This window comes from Malania oleifera, chromosome 7 (genome assembly GCF_029873635.1).
Source record: "Malania oleifera isolate guangnan ecotype guangnan chromosome 7, ASM2987363v1, whole genome shotgun sequence".
Taxonomy (NCBI): Eukaryota; Viridiplantae; Streptophyta; class Magnoliopsida; order Santalales; family Ximeniaceae; genus Malania; species Malania oleifera.
The window spans coordinates 30258779-30277069 of NC_080423.1; the positions used below are offsets into that span (position 1 = coordinate 30258779).

At 36.8% G+C, this 18291-nt stretch overlaps 1 protein-coding gene across 35 annotated transcripts in view; it reads left to right on the forward strand.

Moving 5' to 3' along the window:
* Positions 1-964: 964 nt before the first annotated feature.
* The window catches only part of LOC131160299 (cytochrome c oxidase assembly protein COX11, mitochondrial), a 42932-nt gene continuing 25605 nt past the window's right edge, over positions 965-18291 (forward strand). For 2 of the 35 annotated variants that reach the window (XR_009137981.1, XM_058115802.1), the window contains exons 1-5: positions 965-1249; positions 5303-5418; positions 5568-5671; positions 17562-17716; positions 17927-18287. Coding sequence is in view for 33 of the 35 variants with exons in the window: in XM_058115802.1 (XP_057971785.1) it covers positions 17631-17716; positions 17927-18287 (447 nt within the window). In the remaining 2 variants the exon portion in view is untranslated. Of the gene's footprint in view, positions 1250-5302; positions 5419-5567; positions 5672-16883; positions 16953-17044; positions 17101-17561; positions 17717-17926; positions 18288-18291 lie in introns of all 35 variants that reach the window. The other 33 variants (XR_009137983.1, XM_058115812.1, XM_058115795.1 and 30 more) reach the window with 32 other exon arrangements.

Below are 18291 nucleotides of genomic sequence, written 5' to 3' on the forward strand. Positions count from 1 at the left end.
TTCATATTTTAATTAAAATGTTATATTTAATATTTTTAATTAACTTTTTAAATATTTTATAATTTGATACTATGTTGGATTTGAATAATATTTTATATTAAATTAAATAAATTAATATATGATTATTATTTTTTAATTAATAATAATTTTTGTCTAACTAATTCATACCCGTATTATATATTTAATTTTTTTGGGGAAAAGGAACTTTTTAGAGAAAAAAAAAGAAGAAGTTTTATTGAAATAGCAAGTTGACGTCATCCAAAATTATAAATTTAAGGGTTTAAAAAAAATTATAAAATTTTAAATAAAATTTCTGAAAATTTTGATCTTGAAATTTTTAAAATTCCACCAAAGATAATTCTCTTCTGAGGAGTTCAATGCCTCTCACCTAAATTTAAACAAACAACTACGTCTCCTATTTCTTTCTCATCAGTCCCACTCCTCATTACAGAATATTTGAACATGCTCCTTCAGCATCTCCAACTACAGATCTCCTCTTCATAATTTCAGTACATCCCCAACCCGAGTACCCAAAACTTATTTCTTCAGATCCAACACCTGAGCCACCAGCATCATCTGCCATCACCGTCCGACGTGCAACCCAGCTCGGACCTAGACGAGGTAAACCCCCACCAGCCAATCGCTTGCGGCGTCTCGCTGGTTAACGGCAGCAACATTGGTGTCAACGACGACAGCAAAAATGCCACGTTCTCGCTGGCCGTGGAGACGTCAATGGCGCGTTAGTGGCGTTTTCCGGCAGTCTGCGAAACATGGGCATCCGGAATAGAGGGAGAGGGAAGGAGAGAGGAAAGGCAATTTTTTTTTTTTTGAAAATTACAGGAGTTCCACCGCTTCTCGAGAGGTTAAAGAAAAAGAAAAATTACTCAATTTTTTAAGAATAATTAAATATAAATTTAATAATTTTTTACAGTTGTATCTTTAACTTGATATTTTTTAATAAATAAAAAAAATATTTTACATCAGGTCAATTTTTCTTTTAAAGAAAAAGAAAAATTACTCAACTTTTTGTACAACTTTTTTCATTAAGTGCCGCCAAACAGGGGGCTAAGCGCTCCGCAGAGCAGAAACAATCGGCCGTTGAAGCTCAAGGCGCGCCCTGAACGCCCTCAAGCTGGAGAAGGTCTCAATCGAGCGTCAGTTGCTCGCGCTTCCCTCCTCCGCTAATACTAGCTAGCAACGGCGGCGGCTATAAGCAGTCACCAGCGGAGTTGCGCAGGGTTCTGCATCGGTTGGTTTTCTATATATTATGGCATATTTTGTTTTAGCTTCTTGGAGTTGGCTTCTCTGTGTGTGTGTTGTTATTTTCTTTTATTAGTTTTTAGGTTATTATTATTTTATGGTTTTTGTTCTATGCTGATTAATCGGGGCTTATGAGCTTTTTGAATGTGCGAGGTGTGATGAATTGTTCAGTCGGTGTTGTTTGTGAAGTACCTCTTGATTGTTTAATTTCTTTGGCTGAGAATAATCAATTCCTGGAATATTTTGCTCAACTAAACTCAATTTTTCTGGGAAATCCATGAACCGATTTGTACGTATATTTTGTGGGTTATGATTAATTTATAGAACTTTAATATTTGGCTTTTAGAATGCAAGCTATAGAATTATGTGTGTTCTTGTGTGTGCTTGAAGAAACCAAAATTGAAACCTCAGGCAGCCGAAAGCAGAAAGTTGGAGGCCGAGAGGAAAAGTAGAAAGGGGAGAGAAAAATCGAATAGGAGAGATCACATGCCATGAGCGATGAGGAGGCAATGGGCACTGCAAAATTGCGATGAACAACAACAAGGAAGAACAACGAAATGAACACGAGGGAGAGGGATGGAAACGTAGCTCTTCTGGCCAAATGGCTTTGGTGGTTTATGCTAGAGAATTCTTTCTTTTGGCATAAAGTTATATAAAGTAAGTATGGATTAAAAAATAAATGGAGGTGCCAAAAGTGAGGGGTTATCAATAAATAAATGGAGGTGCCACCCTTCTTAAAAAAAAAAAAAAAGGAAAAAGAGAAAAAAGAAAAGAAAAAGTATGGATTAGATGAAAATGGGTGGGATACTACTTGAGATTTAGATGTTCTTTAGAGAGTTTGCAGAAAGCTTTCTTGCATATTTATCCCCTATTCATTCCCCGTATTAAATTCTTAGTGGGAAGGGGTAGTAATATCCGCTTTTGGAAAGATCCTTGGTTGGGGAATGTAGTTCTGCCCACTTCTTTGCCTCACCTTTTTTGCTTGAGCTCAGGGTAAAATAGTTTCCTTTCATCTTTTGTTGTTGATCCAGGTGGTCCTTTGTCTTCTGGGATTTTCATTTTCATAGGTTGTTGAATGATAGGGAACTTGTAGAGTCATCCCTCTTTGCTAGTCTCGTTGAATAATTGTTGGTTTTCCTCGGAGGAGGATAGTCAATATGGGTCTTTGAATCCTTTGGGGTTTTATTCTTGCAATTCTTTTTGTGATTTTCTAACTAGATCTAATTTCTCTTTTCCTCTCTATAAACCCATTTGGAAGGCCAAAAAGTCCTCTCTACAATCAATGCTTTTATTTGGTTGGTTGCACTTGATAGAATTAATGGCAATAACTTGTTGCAAGTTAGGAGACCTTTGAAGGCTCTATCTCCAGATGTTTGTGTTTTATGTTTTAGTTTTTTAGAATCTTTATTGCATCTATTTATACACTGTGATTATATTTGGAGAATATGGAACAAGTTATATGGTTTTTTGGGCGAATGGTGGGTGAGTTCAGAGGCAGTGGAGGATTTTTTGGCAGTTGCTTTTGGTAGGAATTTGGATAGGTCAGCACCCTGGAAGTGTGCCTTTTTTAGCTGTATATTGGGGGTTGTGATGGAGCATAATGCGCATATTTTTTTGGGGAAGAAGTCATCGCATCTGTTGGTTTGGGAAAAGATGCGTTATTTGGCTTTTCTTTGGTGTGTGGACGGGAATTTTTTTAAGGGGAGCAAGCTTTTCTAATATTCAGCATGAATGGTGCTTCGTCCTTGATTGTTACTCTGCGATGGTTTTATGTGTGTGTGTTTTTTCTTTTTTTTTTTTGGTTTTATGGTTTTTTCTTTGTTTTTTTCAGTTGGATCTTTCCAGATTACTAAGGAGATATCTTATTCTCTTGGCTGTATATTCTTAATCTACTAATGAAATTCTTCTTTTACTATAAAAAAAATGCAGTTAATACATTTATATGTTGCTTTTTCTTTATTATTTGGCATAAGATCTCAGTGGTCTTTGATTTTGATTTGACCATATTGCGATCTTTTAGTTTTGCGGCTTTTGCCCAGTTTTTATTTTTTTATTTTTATTTTTTATTTTTCTAATGGTTATTTGGCCATTTCTAATGGCATTCAGCCATATCACTCCTGTCATAAAAAAAAATGGTCCCATGTATGGATGGTAGTTGCGAAGTGGCTCTTATTGTTGCCATTCTTTTTTACATTACTTTGTTTAATTGATAGTATGGCCCTCCACACATGGACGAAGGCAAATAGAGCAGCCAGGTTGGCTATTATTACTGCTTATGCATCTTTGGCTAATGTTTACTGTGAAAGTTCTAATTTCTAAATCTAATCTACCATATAATTTTTATATGTTGTAAATTGGTAATTCCAATTACCTCTTCTTTTTGTAATGTTGATATAATCTATTGCTTCAATCTCGCATATTTTTTCCACAAACTTATTAACGGTTTTAAATCCCACTCATCGTTTTGTAATTTTAAATCATTCTAGGAATACAAAACTACTGCCATTTGGGTGGAAAGGTTAATGTCCATAATCTGTATCTATACTATGTAATAAGAGTGAGTTTTTCTCTGACTTGAGCTGTTCTTGATTTATGGTTCATTGAATTTTATGATTTGTAACTGAATATGCTATTATTTTCTTCTTTCTTGCTCTGATATGGATGCATATGCATGTCATGATGCACCTGTTGGTATTTGTTTGATTTTAGTGGTAAACTATGGTTCTAATAGCTTCTTTTACAGTTTGAAATCACTTGGGGAATGCAAATTCAATCATCTAGGGATTGTATCAATGTTTCAATAAGCAAGTAAATGAACGTCTATGCCCCTTATTTTTGAATTGTATTTATATAACTCATAATTAACACAAAATTAGAATATTCAACAACATTGAGGCCATATTATAATCCGTTATTTTCGTGTTTTTGAGTAATGAACTTATTAGATTGTTGCCAGAATTTTTTCTTTTTATAATTGTATATAATTTTGGTTGCTTGAAGTGTCAACACGTGAGAATTCGGTGGTGGGGGTGGGCCTCAGGTGATTTGTGTCATGATACATTTTGTTTTGCTTAAGCATTGGTCATCTAATTTTCTTCTTTCCCGTCGTGTGGAAGTTGAGATCTTATCACGATCAAGGAGGTAGACGCTAAAGTAGGGGGGAGGGGGGAAGGGCCCTTTTGATAAATAAGATTTGTCCATCTGTTCAATCACTGTGCTATATGAGCAGTCATACCTTCTAAGCTCTTCCGATACTATTGGGAGACTTAAATATATTGCAAATTCACTCTTGATTTTGATTTGTCCTTTCTTGGGTCTTACTACATTTCAAGGTGCACATGTTGCATATCCTGGACCTTAACGTATGTGAGTGGAGTTATTTATTTCAGCAACCATTAAATTTTCCTAATATTTTTTCCCCTTGAACTGTAATGGCAGGCGGCTGTTGTTATTATGGAAGTTCATGTTGGAATTTTGATTATATACATGAAAGATATTTTTCTCATTTGCAAGCTGAAAATAATAAACAAATAATGAGCCCATTTGTTCTCCCTTTTATATTTGTAATTTTTGATTGTGCATTTCCAAAGTAAATATGACTTTAGAAATTTTGGTTTAAATAAATGTATATTTTTTTTCAAATGTAAATATTATTTCATTTGGTTCAAAAGCATGTTGTTCTTAGAAAACTCACCTTAGTTTAAGATTGTTTTGGATATTTACTTAGTAAAGGCATTTGAATGAATTGGTCAGTCATTTCAATGTCACCTGCATGTTAATCTATCTAATTTCTATTGTTCTCCCTCACTTATACCTCACAAAAGAACATTGTCTCATTGTATTTTTAACATTGTTTTTTTTAACTTATATTGTGTCCCGCTGCAAAGCATGGACATTTTTTCCTAGTGTGCATTAAAATAATACCCATGCATTGCATGGGTCTCTACTAGTATATTATTTATAAAAGATTTGCCAAGTCTTTATTATTATTATTTTTATTATTATTATTGTAAATAATTTGCTGCAACTTTCCCATTACTAGATTATACCACAGTTCACCCTGTTCCCAGCGCTAACGTCTGCAGCTCTGGCAGAACCATGATCGTACTGCTGTGAATTGTCTGGTGGCCGAAATTGATGAGGAGGATGACAATCAATGTATTTCTTCTTCTTCTTCTTAGTAGGACTTGTACTCCTTTTGTACATTTCTTCTTTTTCTTCTTACATAAGGAAGCTAGGACTTGTGCCCTTTTCAAATATTATGCCTGATTGAGGTTCAACTCTCATGGCACTTATTTTTATGTCAGATAAATTATTTTATCTATGATTTATTTATGATTCATTCATTGGAACAAAAAGGTGGAACAAGAAGGGACCGCCTAGGTATTGAAGACCACTTGTGCTGGAAGAGGTAAACTTCGCCAAGATTTCAGTTTCAAAATTGACTGAATTTCTCCACCACACCTGCTTTGGATTTGTCACTAATCTTTCCTGATGGCTTTTAAAGTTAGGGTGGTAGATAAGTGGTAATGGTGTGAATGAGTGTGATCATGAAAGTGTTTTAATTTGGCCTATGATCTTTATTTAGTTATTTATTTATCTGTGGATCAATATATTGGATAATGATAGTTGTAAACCTATCTAAATAAAACTATGTAGTTGTATATGAGTGACTGAAGACTGGGTATAAATATAATGTTAAGTTGACTTATGATCTATTTGGAACATGAATTTAGAGTCGTGTATTTGAATTTGGAGATTACAAATATAAATACACCATTTGGCTTAGTTTTTAAAGGGTGAATTTGAATTTTTAACAAATTTCAACAAACTAAATACATGAAATTATTCATAAATTCATGAATTTCAAATCAAAATCCCTCACACAGCATTCCTTGGCTGCGAGTCTGGTTGTCGAGACTCAAGAGAGACTCCTACCCAAGAGAATGCACAAGAGCTTCTTTGAGTTAGGAATGGATCCTCAATCCTTCTTCTTCTTCTTCTCCTTCTTCTTCAGCGATAGCTAATGTAGGTCTTTGTTATTTTAGCTCCACCTCTGTTTCATGGTTTTTCATCCTTGTTCACCTTTGAAAATATTCTACACGTACACCCGCGATCATGCAATCATTTTGTTTTGATCTGTACTGGAAACCTTAGGGCTAGAATTTTTAGTTAAAGTCCTAAGGCTAGATCTTTCTCTTTGGAAGCTGTAATTCTACCCTGCTTCTACCTAGAATCTGTTTAGATCCTTCCCTTAGGGTTAAAAATATGGCCTGCCATCACATTTGTAACATTACACCATTGTTTTCATATGTTCCTACAATCTGCTTGAAGAAGATGAAGAGGAAGACACTGTTATGAGAATAATTAAAAAAAACCTTTTGTTGCTTTTTTTATTGAGCAAGCAATTTCACACAGATTAAATATCCAATGAGATGATGGGAAAATGAATGGTAAATATCCTGTTCTTTGCAATTTAGATGGGCCAAAAGCCATTGATATAAGATGATTTTGATAATATAAAAATCTTCAAAGTAGGGACCAAGATCCAGGAGGTCTTTTACCAGTTTACCAATCACCTCTTGGCACTTACCCAGTGTCATGATTCATGATGCTCCAGAATCCATTCATGCTTGGGCTGGAAGGCCAAAGTGACAATGTACCTAATGAACCGTTCTATGCTTAAGATATGGAATTCATCTGCATCCACCTCCAAATCACCACACATGAAGGAACTGAGGTCCATAAATAATGAATATCCCATCGCCATTGTGTAGAAGTTGTTCAATATATATGATAGTGCTAGAGCCATTGTTTTGTTCTTCAAGGGGGTCATTAAAAAAAATGTGGCATCCAACTTTTGTTTAAGGCTAAAACAAGTAACCCCATCAAGGAATTTACAAATAAACTTTTAATACCATGTTCATAGGCTTTGATGTTGGCAGATTCATAAATGCAGAAGTTCCTTGTATATAATTTAGTATTTGGCAGCTTTGGAGTCTATTTAGATTGTGAAAAACATAGGAGCATTATTATTTCTTCTTCAACTATGATTTTTTTTTGTATCTTGCGTAGCAAATACACATGCTCGCACATACATTGAAACTCTAAATTGAAGCCTGAACTGTTGAATTATTGTCTTTATTGGACTAGATTGCATAATTGGCTCCAATGTGATGTAGGGCAGCATCAAGGTTCTGCAGCAATGGAGAAATTAGAAGAGAGGAAGGAAGGGGAAGAGAGGATATAGGAGATACCAGGGGCAAAACTCACATTCAATTCCAATTCAAATTCATCAACTGCTGCCTTCAACATGACTTTCATTTATAAGAAAGCTTCTTTACATGAAATTACACAAACCCCTAATACTACATTACATGACAAACATACTCCTACTTTACATAAATATTACAAACAACCCCTAAATACACATAATCCTATTCTAATTAATACTAAACACATAGTAAACTACTAATTAAACTCGACAATTATCAATCTAATTCTTCTTAAGTAGTCTCAAACATGTATCTTCCCAAGGTCTTTCTTCTTGTCCTACATTAACTCTTCCCTAGTTGTAAAAAATTTGGCCTTGAATTTTGGAATGTTGGAGGATCAAATGGGAGAAGCAAACTTGGACTTTTCAAAAGCTAGTGCTTGAATGAGACAAGAAACCACGTTCCATTGGCAGTACCATAGACTTGACTTCAGAATTTGCATCAATGAACTCATCAAGGATGACAAACTCTACAATAGGAATGTTTGAAAGACTTTGGATGTCTTCTAACAGTTCCAGTGCCTTGCTTGTAGTGTCTTCAATTTGAGTAACCTTGAAATGATAACTAACCTCAGATTCTTTGTCCTATTTGGTTGGTAGAGTAGGCTTCAAAATGATTTTCTTCCCATTGTATGGGAAGACACGTGTTCCTATGCCCTTGAGCTGCACCCAAATCATCTAACCAAGGTGAACCAAGGAGTACATGGTCAATCTTCATAGGTATTACATCACACCAAACATCATCAAAGTAAGCGCACCCATTTGGATAAGAACCAGACATCTTTTTTAAACACGTAAGGTAGTGTTATCAATCCAAGATATAAGGCTTTGGATGGGGTTCTGGATAAAGTTGCATGAATGACTCCATGTCAAGAGATAGATAAATGGACACATTCCATTGTACTAATTGGGGGCGTTTGTTTCGTAGTGACTGAGGTGGTCGAAAATTAAGAAGTGCGTTATTTATACCAAGCATTCTTCTTACGGCTAGATCCAATCTCCTGGTCCCTGCGGAAAGGAAAAATAATTTCACGTTCTTCCTTTCAGGAAGAGAGGATTAGGGAAATCTTAAGTTGCATATGAATGACTCCATTTATGGAAACCAAATTCATTGGGCATCTCCCATGAATGATGATTTTGCAAACCTTCTCTCATTTGAGAAAGGTGTTGAAAAGCTTGAGATTGGGCCCAAAGTTTGGCAAATGACATTCCTTTTTCCTATAATTTGTCACCATGTTGCTGAATTTATGCTTAATTTCCCACAAAATTCACTCCCAATTTCTCAAAAATTATCTTCAATTCACTTTGATATTGGTTGTCCTGCTGAAATGAAACAAATTCACAAAGAAAACTGACAAATTACAGCAGCAAAACCTCTTCTTTAATGCTGGAGTGACAATTTATAGGGTTTCATGCCAAAAATTATCTCCCTTGCTTGCAATGTAGTGTCCAGAATCAAAATATCTTGCTGCATATCAAAATATCATGGAGAAAACACCAATTTCTCGTTGTGAGAACCAATTTCTTGCGATCCTTTCAGCAGGAGGAAGTCCAACAGAAATCTCACATGCAGTGCGCTAGAGATGGTGCTCAGGTGATGATTTTCTGGGGGATGGTAGATCGAAGGGGGGGGGGGGGGGTGAGTTGAATAGTAGTGGTGGTGTGTCAAAACAACCCAGGCAAGGGTGGATTTTGAATGGGTTGGCGGCAGGAGAATTTCAGATGGCGCATGGGGCTTTATGGCTGGTCAGACAGTGATGAAATTTTAGGAGAGAGGGTTTCTGGGGGGTCTGTTTTTGATGGTGTGGGTGGTGTTGTAGAATCAATGGTGGAAATAAGGGTTCCGAAAGATGGGACACGGCTGGAATTTTCTGAAAAATTGAGAATTGCGAAACTGCTGTTCAGTTTTTTTTTAACTGAAATTTCAGAATAGAGAAGAATCAGAGGGAGAATGATGGAAGGGAAATAGAGATAAGAAGAAGAAGAAGAAGAAGAAGATAGAAAGACAGAACAGAGAAGGGAGGATTAATACAGAACAAAGAGTGAGAGAACAGAACAGGGGCAGAACAGAAAACCAGAGGACAAGAAGGGAAGAAAGAAGCAGCAGCAGCAGAGAGGGAGCGAAAAGTTACATAACAAAGGAGATAAGGAAAGAAGAAGAAGAGAGGAAGAAGAAGAATATGGTAGAAGGGAAGATAAGGGAGAAGGGGAAGATGGGGGGATTGAAATGGAAGAATGGAGATCAAAGTTGGGCTTTGATATCAAATGATGTGGGGGCAGCATCAAGGTTCTGCAGCCAAAGAGAAATTAGAAGAGAGGAAGGAAAGGGAAGAGAGGAGAGACTAGAGAGGAGATACCAGGGGAAAACACTCGATCAATTACAATTCAACAACTGCCTACAACATGGCATTCATACAACACTATTTATAAGAAAGCCTCTTACATTAAATTGCACATAAACCCCTTAAACTAAATAACATTACAAACATGCCCCAACTTTACACAAATATTACAAACAACCCGCAAATACACATTATCCTATTCTAATTAGTACTAAACATATGGTACACTACTAATTAAACCCAACAATTATCAATCCATTTCTTCTTAAGTAGTCTCCAACATGAATCTTCCCAAGGTCTTGCTTCTTGTCCTACTTCACAATGTTTTTGAGAGAAACCCCAGAAATAAAATGTTATTCATGACTGTTCAGATGAGTATTTTGGCAAGCAACTATTGTTGCCCTTATTTGTCAAAAAAAAAGGAAGGCATGCTCATGTAGAAAATAAAAAGAATCTGAATCCCCAACCATGAGGCAACAAGAGATAATGCGTTGAGTTTATTTAAATAAAGTAGTAGTTTATTAGTAGTGCTTGTTACTTTTTTATAACAAAATGATGGTAGCTCCCTTCTATGATGTGCCCATCTAACTATATCTGGACCTTCTTCATGACTTTGTAGGTGCATGAATTTTTTACGTATGCATTTTTTCGTTGTTATAGTTTACAATATATTTTTTGAATTATCTATGGAAGATCTTAGGTGTTGGGATATGAAAAGGAGCAAAAGATTCATTTTTTTTTTTTAACAAATTCATTATATTTGGCTTTTTACTTAATCGTATGTTTGAAGGATTTTTCAAAGTTTATTTTGCTTAGTTTAAAAGTAACCATAGATTTTTGAATGATGAAAGGCATATGGCCGATGGATTAGATTGTAATGTTGCTGCTGAATGTGAGAAGAGTATAGATTTTGGGGGGTGGGGTCTGCTATACTGTTCATGAGGGCTGGTTTTTTTTTTTTTTTTGTTTTTTTTTTTTTGCCAATTGCTTTTGGCATCTGATGTGTGGTTGGTTATGTGAGAGGTAGCAAAATTACCTAACAAGGAGAACCTTTTTTTTTTTTTTTAATTTTTTATTTTAAGAGTTTAATTGTTAAATTTATGAGACAATTTAGAAAATTATTTCCCAGCTATTATTGATCATGCCCATCTTATCAATTGGGCTTGGGTTTTGTCACATGTGAACAGATTTAGCTTCAAATAGTTGTACCTTTCTCAATTGATAATTGAAACATGAATTTCACGAAGACATGAATTTGCGTATAACCTAGTCTTTAAAATTGCTGGAAAATTGTTCTTGGACGAGAATTTGTATTTATTTCAATTTCTTTTACCTATTTACTTAATGTTCTTCACATAGGTGTCGGAGTATTTTCAATTAATGTCTTTGGTGTCTCTGCTTTTAAGAAGATTCCTTGATAAACTTGAATAGATTGTTTGCATATGTAACTCTTCTGTTTTTTTGTTTCGTCCCTCTATGATTAGTCAAACAAGAAAACTCTAAGGAGGTCCTTCTTTTAAAAGAAAATTTTAATTAGGTCACAAGCTTGAGTCCAAAGAAACAATCTCTACGTAAAAGCAGGGGTAAGGCTACTTACACTGTGACGACCCTCTTTTTACCCTTGCGAAGCAGGGAGCCTTGTTGCTGTCGCGAGCCAAGCTTGTTCGAGGCATTATGCTTGCTTGTGATTGCTTGCCTTGTGTGCATGGGATGAGTTACCATTGTGTAAAAATGTAGCATAGGTTTTATGCTTTGAGTGTAAGTTTTTAGTGTAGAAGGGGAGTAGGACTCCTTAGACAATTTTGTGTTTCCTAATGCCACAACTAAAATAGCATATAAAGCTCTTTAGGGGAGGGTAAGCGTTCATCAGTCTTGTAAAACTCACTAGCTTTTGTAAACGTATTTAGCCTACTTACCTCCTTTGCTAAATTCATCCTTTGCTTATGAAGGTGTTCTTAATAAATTACGCTGCTTCAATGTTTATTGCTTGCTTGCCATTTGCCTTCATGAATTGCTTATTGCTTCTGTTTACTTTCCATTCAACTGCTGTGAATGTGTTTTGTGGTAGACCACAGTAATCTTTGGTTGATTAGTTAAACAAGAATGCTTTAGCTAGTGTCGTATGACCCTTCACAAGGTGTAAAATGTTTGGCTTGCAACAATTGGTATCAGAGCTTGGTTACTTGCTTCATGAATCTGGTTGCCTTCCTTGTGAGATTGTGTTAAGAATTGGTAAGAGACCGTGGCAACCAATATTGAGAGAATTGAATTGCTAGAGGGGGCAGGCTGGACAACCAACAATGTGGCTATGGAGATGGTCAAACTTGCTAATTGTGCTGGACACAAAAACATTAACAAGGTTCTATGGTGGAGATGCCAGAGGACATCTATGCGATGGTAGAAACTTTATTGGCTCAAATGGCGGAGCTTAATGCAAAGATGAAATTTGATGGTTCTTGTAGTGGGGAACTCCTATGTTGTGGAGTATAAAGGAACAAAGGTGCCAGGACCCAAAATGTTTGGGGGTGACCGTGATGCTAAGAAGTTTGAAAACTTCTTATTAGACATGGAGCAATACTTTCGTGCGATGAGGGCAGACTCAGAGCAGGTGGAAGTATCTATGACAATAATGTACTTGATTGGTTATGCTAAGTTGCGGTGGCGTACCAAGTACAATGAAATTGAGAATGGACATTGTGTAGTTGATTGTTGGATAGACTTGAAGAGACAATTGAAGACCTAATTCTTTCGTGAAAATATTGAGTACAATGCTCAATGTAAACTGAGAGATTAAGCACAATGGTTCAATTAGGGATTATGTGAAATAGTTTATTGCTTTGATGTTGGATAGAAGATAAGTTGTTATATTTTATTAAGGGATTGAAACCATAGGCTAGGACAGAACTTTACTAACAAAGAGTTCAACCCACCACACAAACTACTGCATAACACTTGACTGACTACGTTGGAGAGAGTTCCATAATATCTAAAGAGAGTGGTAGGGGTTGAAGCAGTGGAAAGTCTTTCAAGAAGGACAAACCCAAAAGTGGGGGAGTTGACACCAGGCATCAACTTCAAAGGAAGCTTCGTCATCTCGATTATTCAACACGCCCAATGGTAAGAGTAAGATGGCATGCTTCTTATGTCAAGGTCCTTACAGAGTTGTTGAGTGTCCTCCAAAGTCATCACTCAATGCCTTACTAGCTTACATTGTGGAGGGGGCACTGTATGATGACGAGGAAACCTCGAGGATGAGTGCAATGTGGTTAGTCAATGCGTTGGAGAGGCAGAAAAAAGAACCAAAAGTTACCTAAGTCAAAGGGTTAATGCTTGTGGATCTACGAGTCAATGGGAAGAACCCCTATGCTATGGTTGATATTAAGGGAACCAAAAATTTTGTTTCATAGTCAGAAGCACAGAGACTCAACTTATCCTTACAGAAGGATTGGAAACATAAAAACGATTAACTTTGTAGCTTAGCCTACTCTGGGAGTAGCCAAGAAGGTGATTGGGAAGCATGGGTAGTGGGTAGGACATAAGAATTGCGAAGCATGGGCTAATTTTTAATTGATTCTTGGAATGGAATTCTTAAGGGAGACTAAGGAGGTACTGATGTCGTTTTCCAATTCCCTTTGTCTAATGGGAGACCACGTTGCATGGTGCAAGCCGTTACGAAAAAAGGAGACGATGAGAAGTTTCTTTCTACCATGTATCTCAAGAAAGGACCTGGGGGGGGGGGGGGGTGAACAAACCTATGTTGCCACCGTGGTGGTGGATAAAGATGTAGGCGAAGAGCTAGTGACTACTACCACCTAAGCTGCGTTGGATGAGTATAAAGTTGTGATGCCAAACAAGTTACTTTATAACTTGCCTCTAGGACATGGTGTGGAGCATGAAATTGAGTTGTTATCAAGAATGAAGCTGCCTGCTAAGGTGCCATTATTGGATGACTCCTCTAGGGTTAGTAGAGTTAAGGAAACAATTTGATGAGTTATTGGAAGCGGGCTATATACGTCCTTCCAAAGCACCGTTTGGAGCTTGGTGTTGTTTAAGAGGAAACATGATGGAGGCATGTGAATGTGTGTGGACTACTGTGCGCTTAATGAGGTGATTGTGCACACAAGTATCCCATTATACTGATTGCTGATTTGTTTGATAAACTAAGTCATGCAAATTACTTCGCCAAACTTGGCTCGTAGTTTGGCTACTATCAGGTGAGGATAGCAAATGGGGACGTATCGAAGACGACTTATGTGACACGGTATGGAGCATATGAATTCTTGATGATGCTCTTTGGGTGGACAAACGCTTTGCGATGTTTTGCACCTTGATGAGCTAGGTATTTGATGAGTACCTCAACTAGCTTGTTGTGATATACCTAGATGACATTGTTGTTTAGAGTTCCACTTTGGAGGAACATGAAGAGCATCTAGGGCAGGTGTTCGTCAGGCTGAAGAGTCTTTATGTGAAGAAAGAGAAGTGTTGTTTAGCTTAGCAGAGCATCAAATTCCTTGGTCATGTGATCGAGCAATGTCATATCTGATGGATATGGAGAAGTTAAGAGCTATTTAAGATTGGAAGGTCCCAACGATAGTAAAGGAGCTGCATTCCATTCTTGGGCTTGCCAACTATTATAGAAAGTTCATGGAGGGGTTTTTAAGAAGAATTGCTCCTTTGACAAAATTGTTGAAGAAGGGTCATAGGTGGAACTAGACAGAGAAGTGCCAAGGAGCCTGTGGCAACTTGAAGGATGCCATGATGAGATATTGGTACTTGCTCTTCTAGAAATCATGAAACCCTTCAAGGTATAGATACATGCATGAGACTTTGCCTTTGGGGGAGTCTTGTTATAGGAGGGGCATCCTGTTGTGTATGAGAGTCGTAAGCTTAGTTAAGTTGAACGGAGGTACACAACTTGACAAAAGGAGATGCTAGTGATGATACATTGTGTTTGTGTGTGGCGGCATTACCTACTTGGGTCAAATTTTGTTGTGAAAATAGGTAACTTCTTTACATAGCCAAAATTATTGCCCAAGCAGGCTCTTTGTTAAGACTTCCTAGTGGAGTTTGATTTCCTATTTGAGCACAAGGCGGGGTAGATGAACCAAGTAGCAGATGCATTGAGCAGGAAAGCTGAGTTTGCAGCCTTACGGATAACCACAACAATGCGGGAGTAAAGAGAACCTTGCCAAAGATCCAGTTGCCCAAAACTGCTTGAAGTTGGTGGAAGAGGGCAAAGCATGCCAGTTTTGGTTAGAAGATGAATTGTTGAATGCTAATGACAATAGTAACCGAATCTTTATGTCTTGAGCTAGAGATTTGAGGACGACATTGCTAAGAGAGTCATGACACCATGTGGGTAGGCAATCCAGGATGGCATAACATTTTGGCATTGTTGAAGCAGGGTTATTATTGGCTACATGTGTGTTGATGTGTCGAGTATACCTGAGATTGGTCTTAATTGCCAGCAAGACAAGGTGGAGCCGAAAAAGATAGCAGGGCTGCCGGAGCCCCTTCAAGTACCAACTAGACTGTCGAAGAGCGTCTCATTTGACTTCATCAACAACCTGCCTAGAGTGGGAGATGTAGGGTCTACACTTATGAGTATAGAGAGGTTTTTGAAGTATGATACTTTCTTACCCGCACCAAAGTGTTGTTTAAAAGAGGAGACTGCTTAGTTGTTTTTTAAACATATTGTGAAATATTGGGGTGTTCCCAAAGACATTATCAATGATTGAGTCTTAAGATTCATTGGCAACTTCTAGAAATTTTTTTTCAGAATCCTTGGTTCACAGTTTAAAATTGCTTCGAGTTACCACTTGTAGAAAGATGGATAGACGAGGAGATTCAATGGGCTACTAAAAGAGTACTTGGGCCATTTTGTCACTGCCAATTAGAAGAATTGGGTGTAGCTACTCGATGTGGCATAGTTCTATTTCAATTCCCAAAACAGCTCAACAACCAATAAGAGTCCTTTTGAGCTTGTTATAGGCCAACAACCACCGTTACCTTAAAGTGGATAAGCTGTATAGAAGAAAGAGTCTAAGAGCATATATCTTCACCAAAAAATGGAGACGGAATGCAGAGATCGCTCGAGCTTGCTTGGAGAAAACTTCTAAGTGGGTGAAGAAGTGGGCTAATTAGGGGAGAAGACTATTGCAGTTCAATGTTGGTGATTGGTGCTTGTTAAGCTCCATCTTGAACATATTAGGTCCCTATGGGGTTGAGATAAGAGACTATTTCGCAAATATGAAGGACCAATCCTTGTCTTTGGCTAAAGTCGGGAAGGCCTCTACAAGGTTGATCCTCCGACATGGATGAAGGTGTATCCTGTGTTTTATGTCAGCTGCCTCAAGCCATTCACCACCAACATTGAAGATCCAAGCATAAGTCAACTTGACATAAGAGAAGTTAAAAGTCATCCTTGTAGACACAGAGTTTTACATCATGAAGGAAGAAGTGACATGAGTTCTTAGTGAAGTGGAAAGACCTTGGAGACGAAGAATTTAGTTGGATTTTAGTGCAACCCATCGCATGGACACAAGGCAAGCGCAAGCGTAATGCTTTGAACAAGATTTTGTAAACGTGCTTAGCTAACTTGTCTCCCTCGTTAAAATTATGTTGCAAGGTGTGAAATATATGGCCCATGACACTTGGGGGCGCCCTTTTTCGATTTGTTTTCCTACAACTTGAGCACATGTCCTTCAAAAAATAAATCATTTCTAATTTTCTTTGGTGATTATTGTGGTGTCTTTATATTATATAATCAATTTGTGCTCAAGATGATATAAAGGAAAAAATGGACTTATTCAATGTGTATGTGCATTTCCTTCTTTAAGGTTCAAATTTATCTAGTTGTCTAGAATCCATCATGTTGCTGCTATTTTCAAGCTTTTGAAAAATTTTACTGCAAATATTGTTTGTCATAGCATGATAATGTTGGTTAAGAATTCAATTCATTATGGGACCATTACACTAATTTTACTAATGACTTGTGTTGGCTGTAGGTAACCTTTGGCAACAACAACTACTCTATTAACATCTTTGAAGCAACATTCGAGTCTACTATTTGCAAGGTCCTTGCGAAAAAAATTGGCTTTTGAAGTTCTTTCTTAGGAAAATTTTACTTATTTCTACCAATTGTATATTTTGTTTTATTTTTATCAAGATTGAGGTCACAATAAAGTAACATATTCAACTTGGAGACTTGATTTTATTGAAGAGGTAAATCCTTTCTTGATGGTGTTTACACAATACTTATATGTTCCCAACTATTTAATACCATAGCCAACTTCAAGAAAATATAGTGTGAATCTCTCTCTCTCTCTCTCTCTAACACACACACGCACACATGCATGCATACAGTTTAATTTGATATATCTATTTATATATTTTGATTTTTTATTATAATTTGAGGGAATTTTTGTGATTTTAAACTCAAATTTAAATACGAAGTCAAATGCATGGTTTTCAAGGTATCCAAACAATGAATTTTTAAAAACATGAATTTAAATTCATGAGCATTAAATATTGCCCCAAACAATGAATTTGTAAAGGCATGCATTTCAAATTCTTGAATTTGAAATATAATATTTGAGATACATGTCAAATTAAAATTCACGTTCCTAAACGCATCCTAAAAGTATTCTTCACTCTGTTTGGATTTCATTGCTTGTCTTTTTTAGGTGCTATTGAAAATCTTGTGATCTCTAGGAGGTGTACTTGCACTCTCTATTTCCCCCCCAAGAGAAAAAATGTCATGGTGCAAGCTTTTTAGGAGAAGCCAACTATTGCCTTACCTTCATGGGAATTTACGTTATATGATCGTTGACAAATCCAGGTAAATATAGTATAATTAGCATTTGAAGCAAAACTTTTCTTGGCCTTGATGGAATATAGCTTGCTGAAAACTTTTCTGGGAAATAATTTTTCCACTAGATTATGTACTAATGAGCTATATGCCACTGAGAGAAACATGTTAGTACGTTACAACTTGATAATAGCTTGATTTTGGAACTACTCTGTAGATAACATTTTTCTCTTGATCCAGGTGTACATATGAAGCTCTAGGGTTGAATTATAATTTTATTGGAGGTGATGCTAGATATGGACGACTACTTGGTTATGATATTTGGGGTCGTAATACAATACGCCAATTTAGTGTGGGGTCATTAGCTAGCTGCCGTCAGTTTTCACAACTACACCATCGATGTTTGGGGAGACCTTGGTCTTTGCATTGTACTCAACGCCATTATGCTTCTCATGCTTCTAGGGAAGAGAAATCACGAAAGATGCTTTTATACCTTACTGCTTTAGTTTTTGCTATGGTTGGGTGTAGCTATGCAGCCGTCCCTTTGTATAGAAGATTCTGTCAAGCTACAGGGTATGGGGGCACAGTTCAGCGCCGTGAGGTGA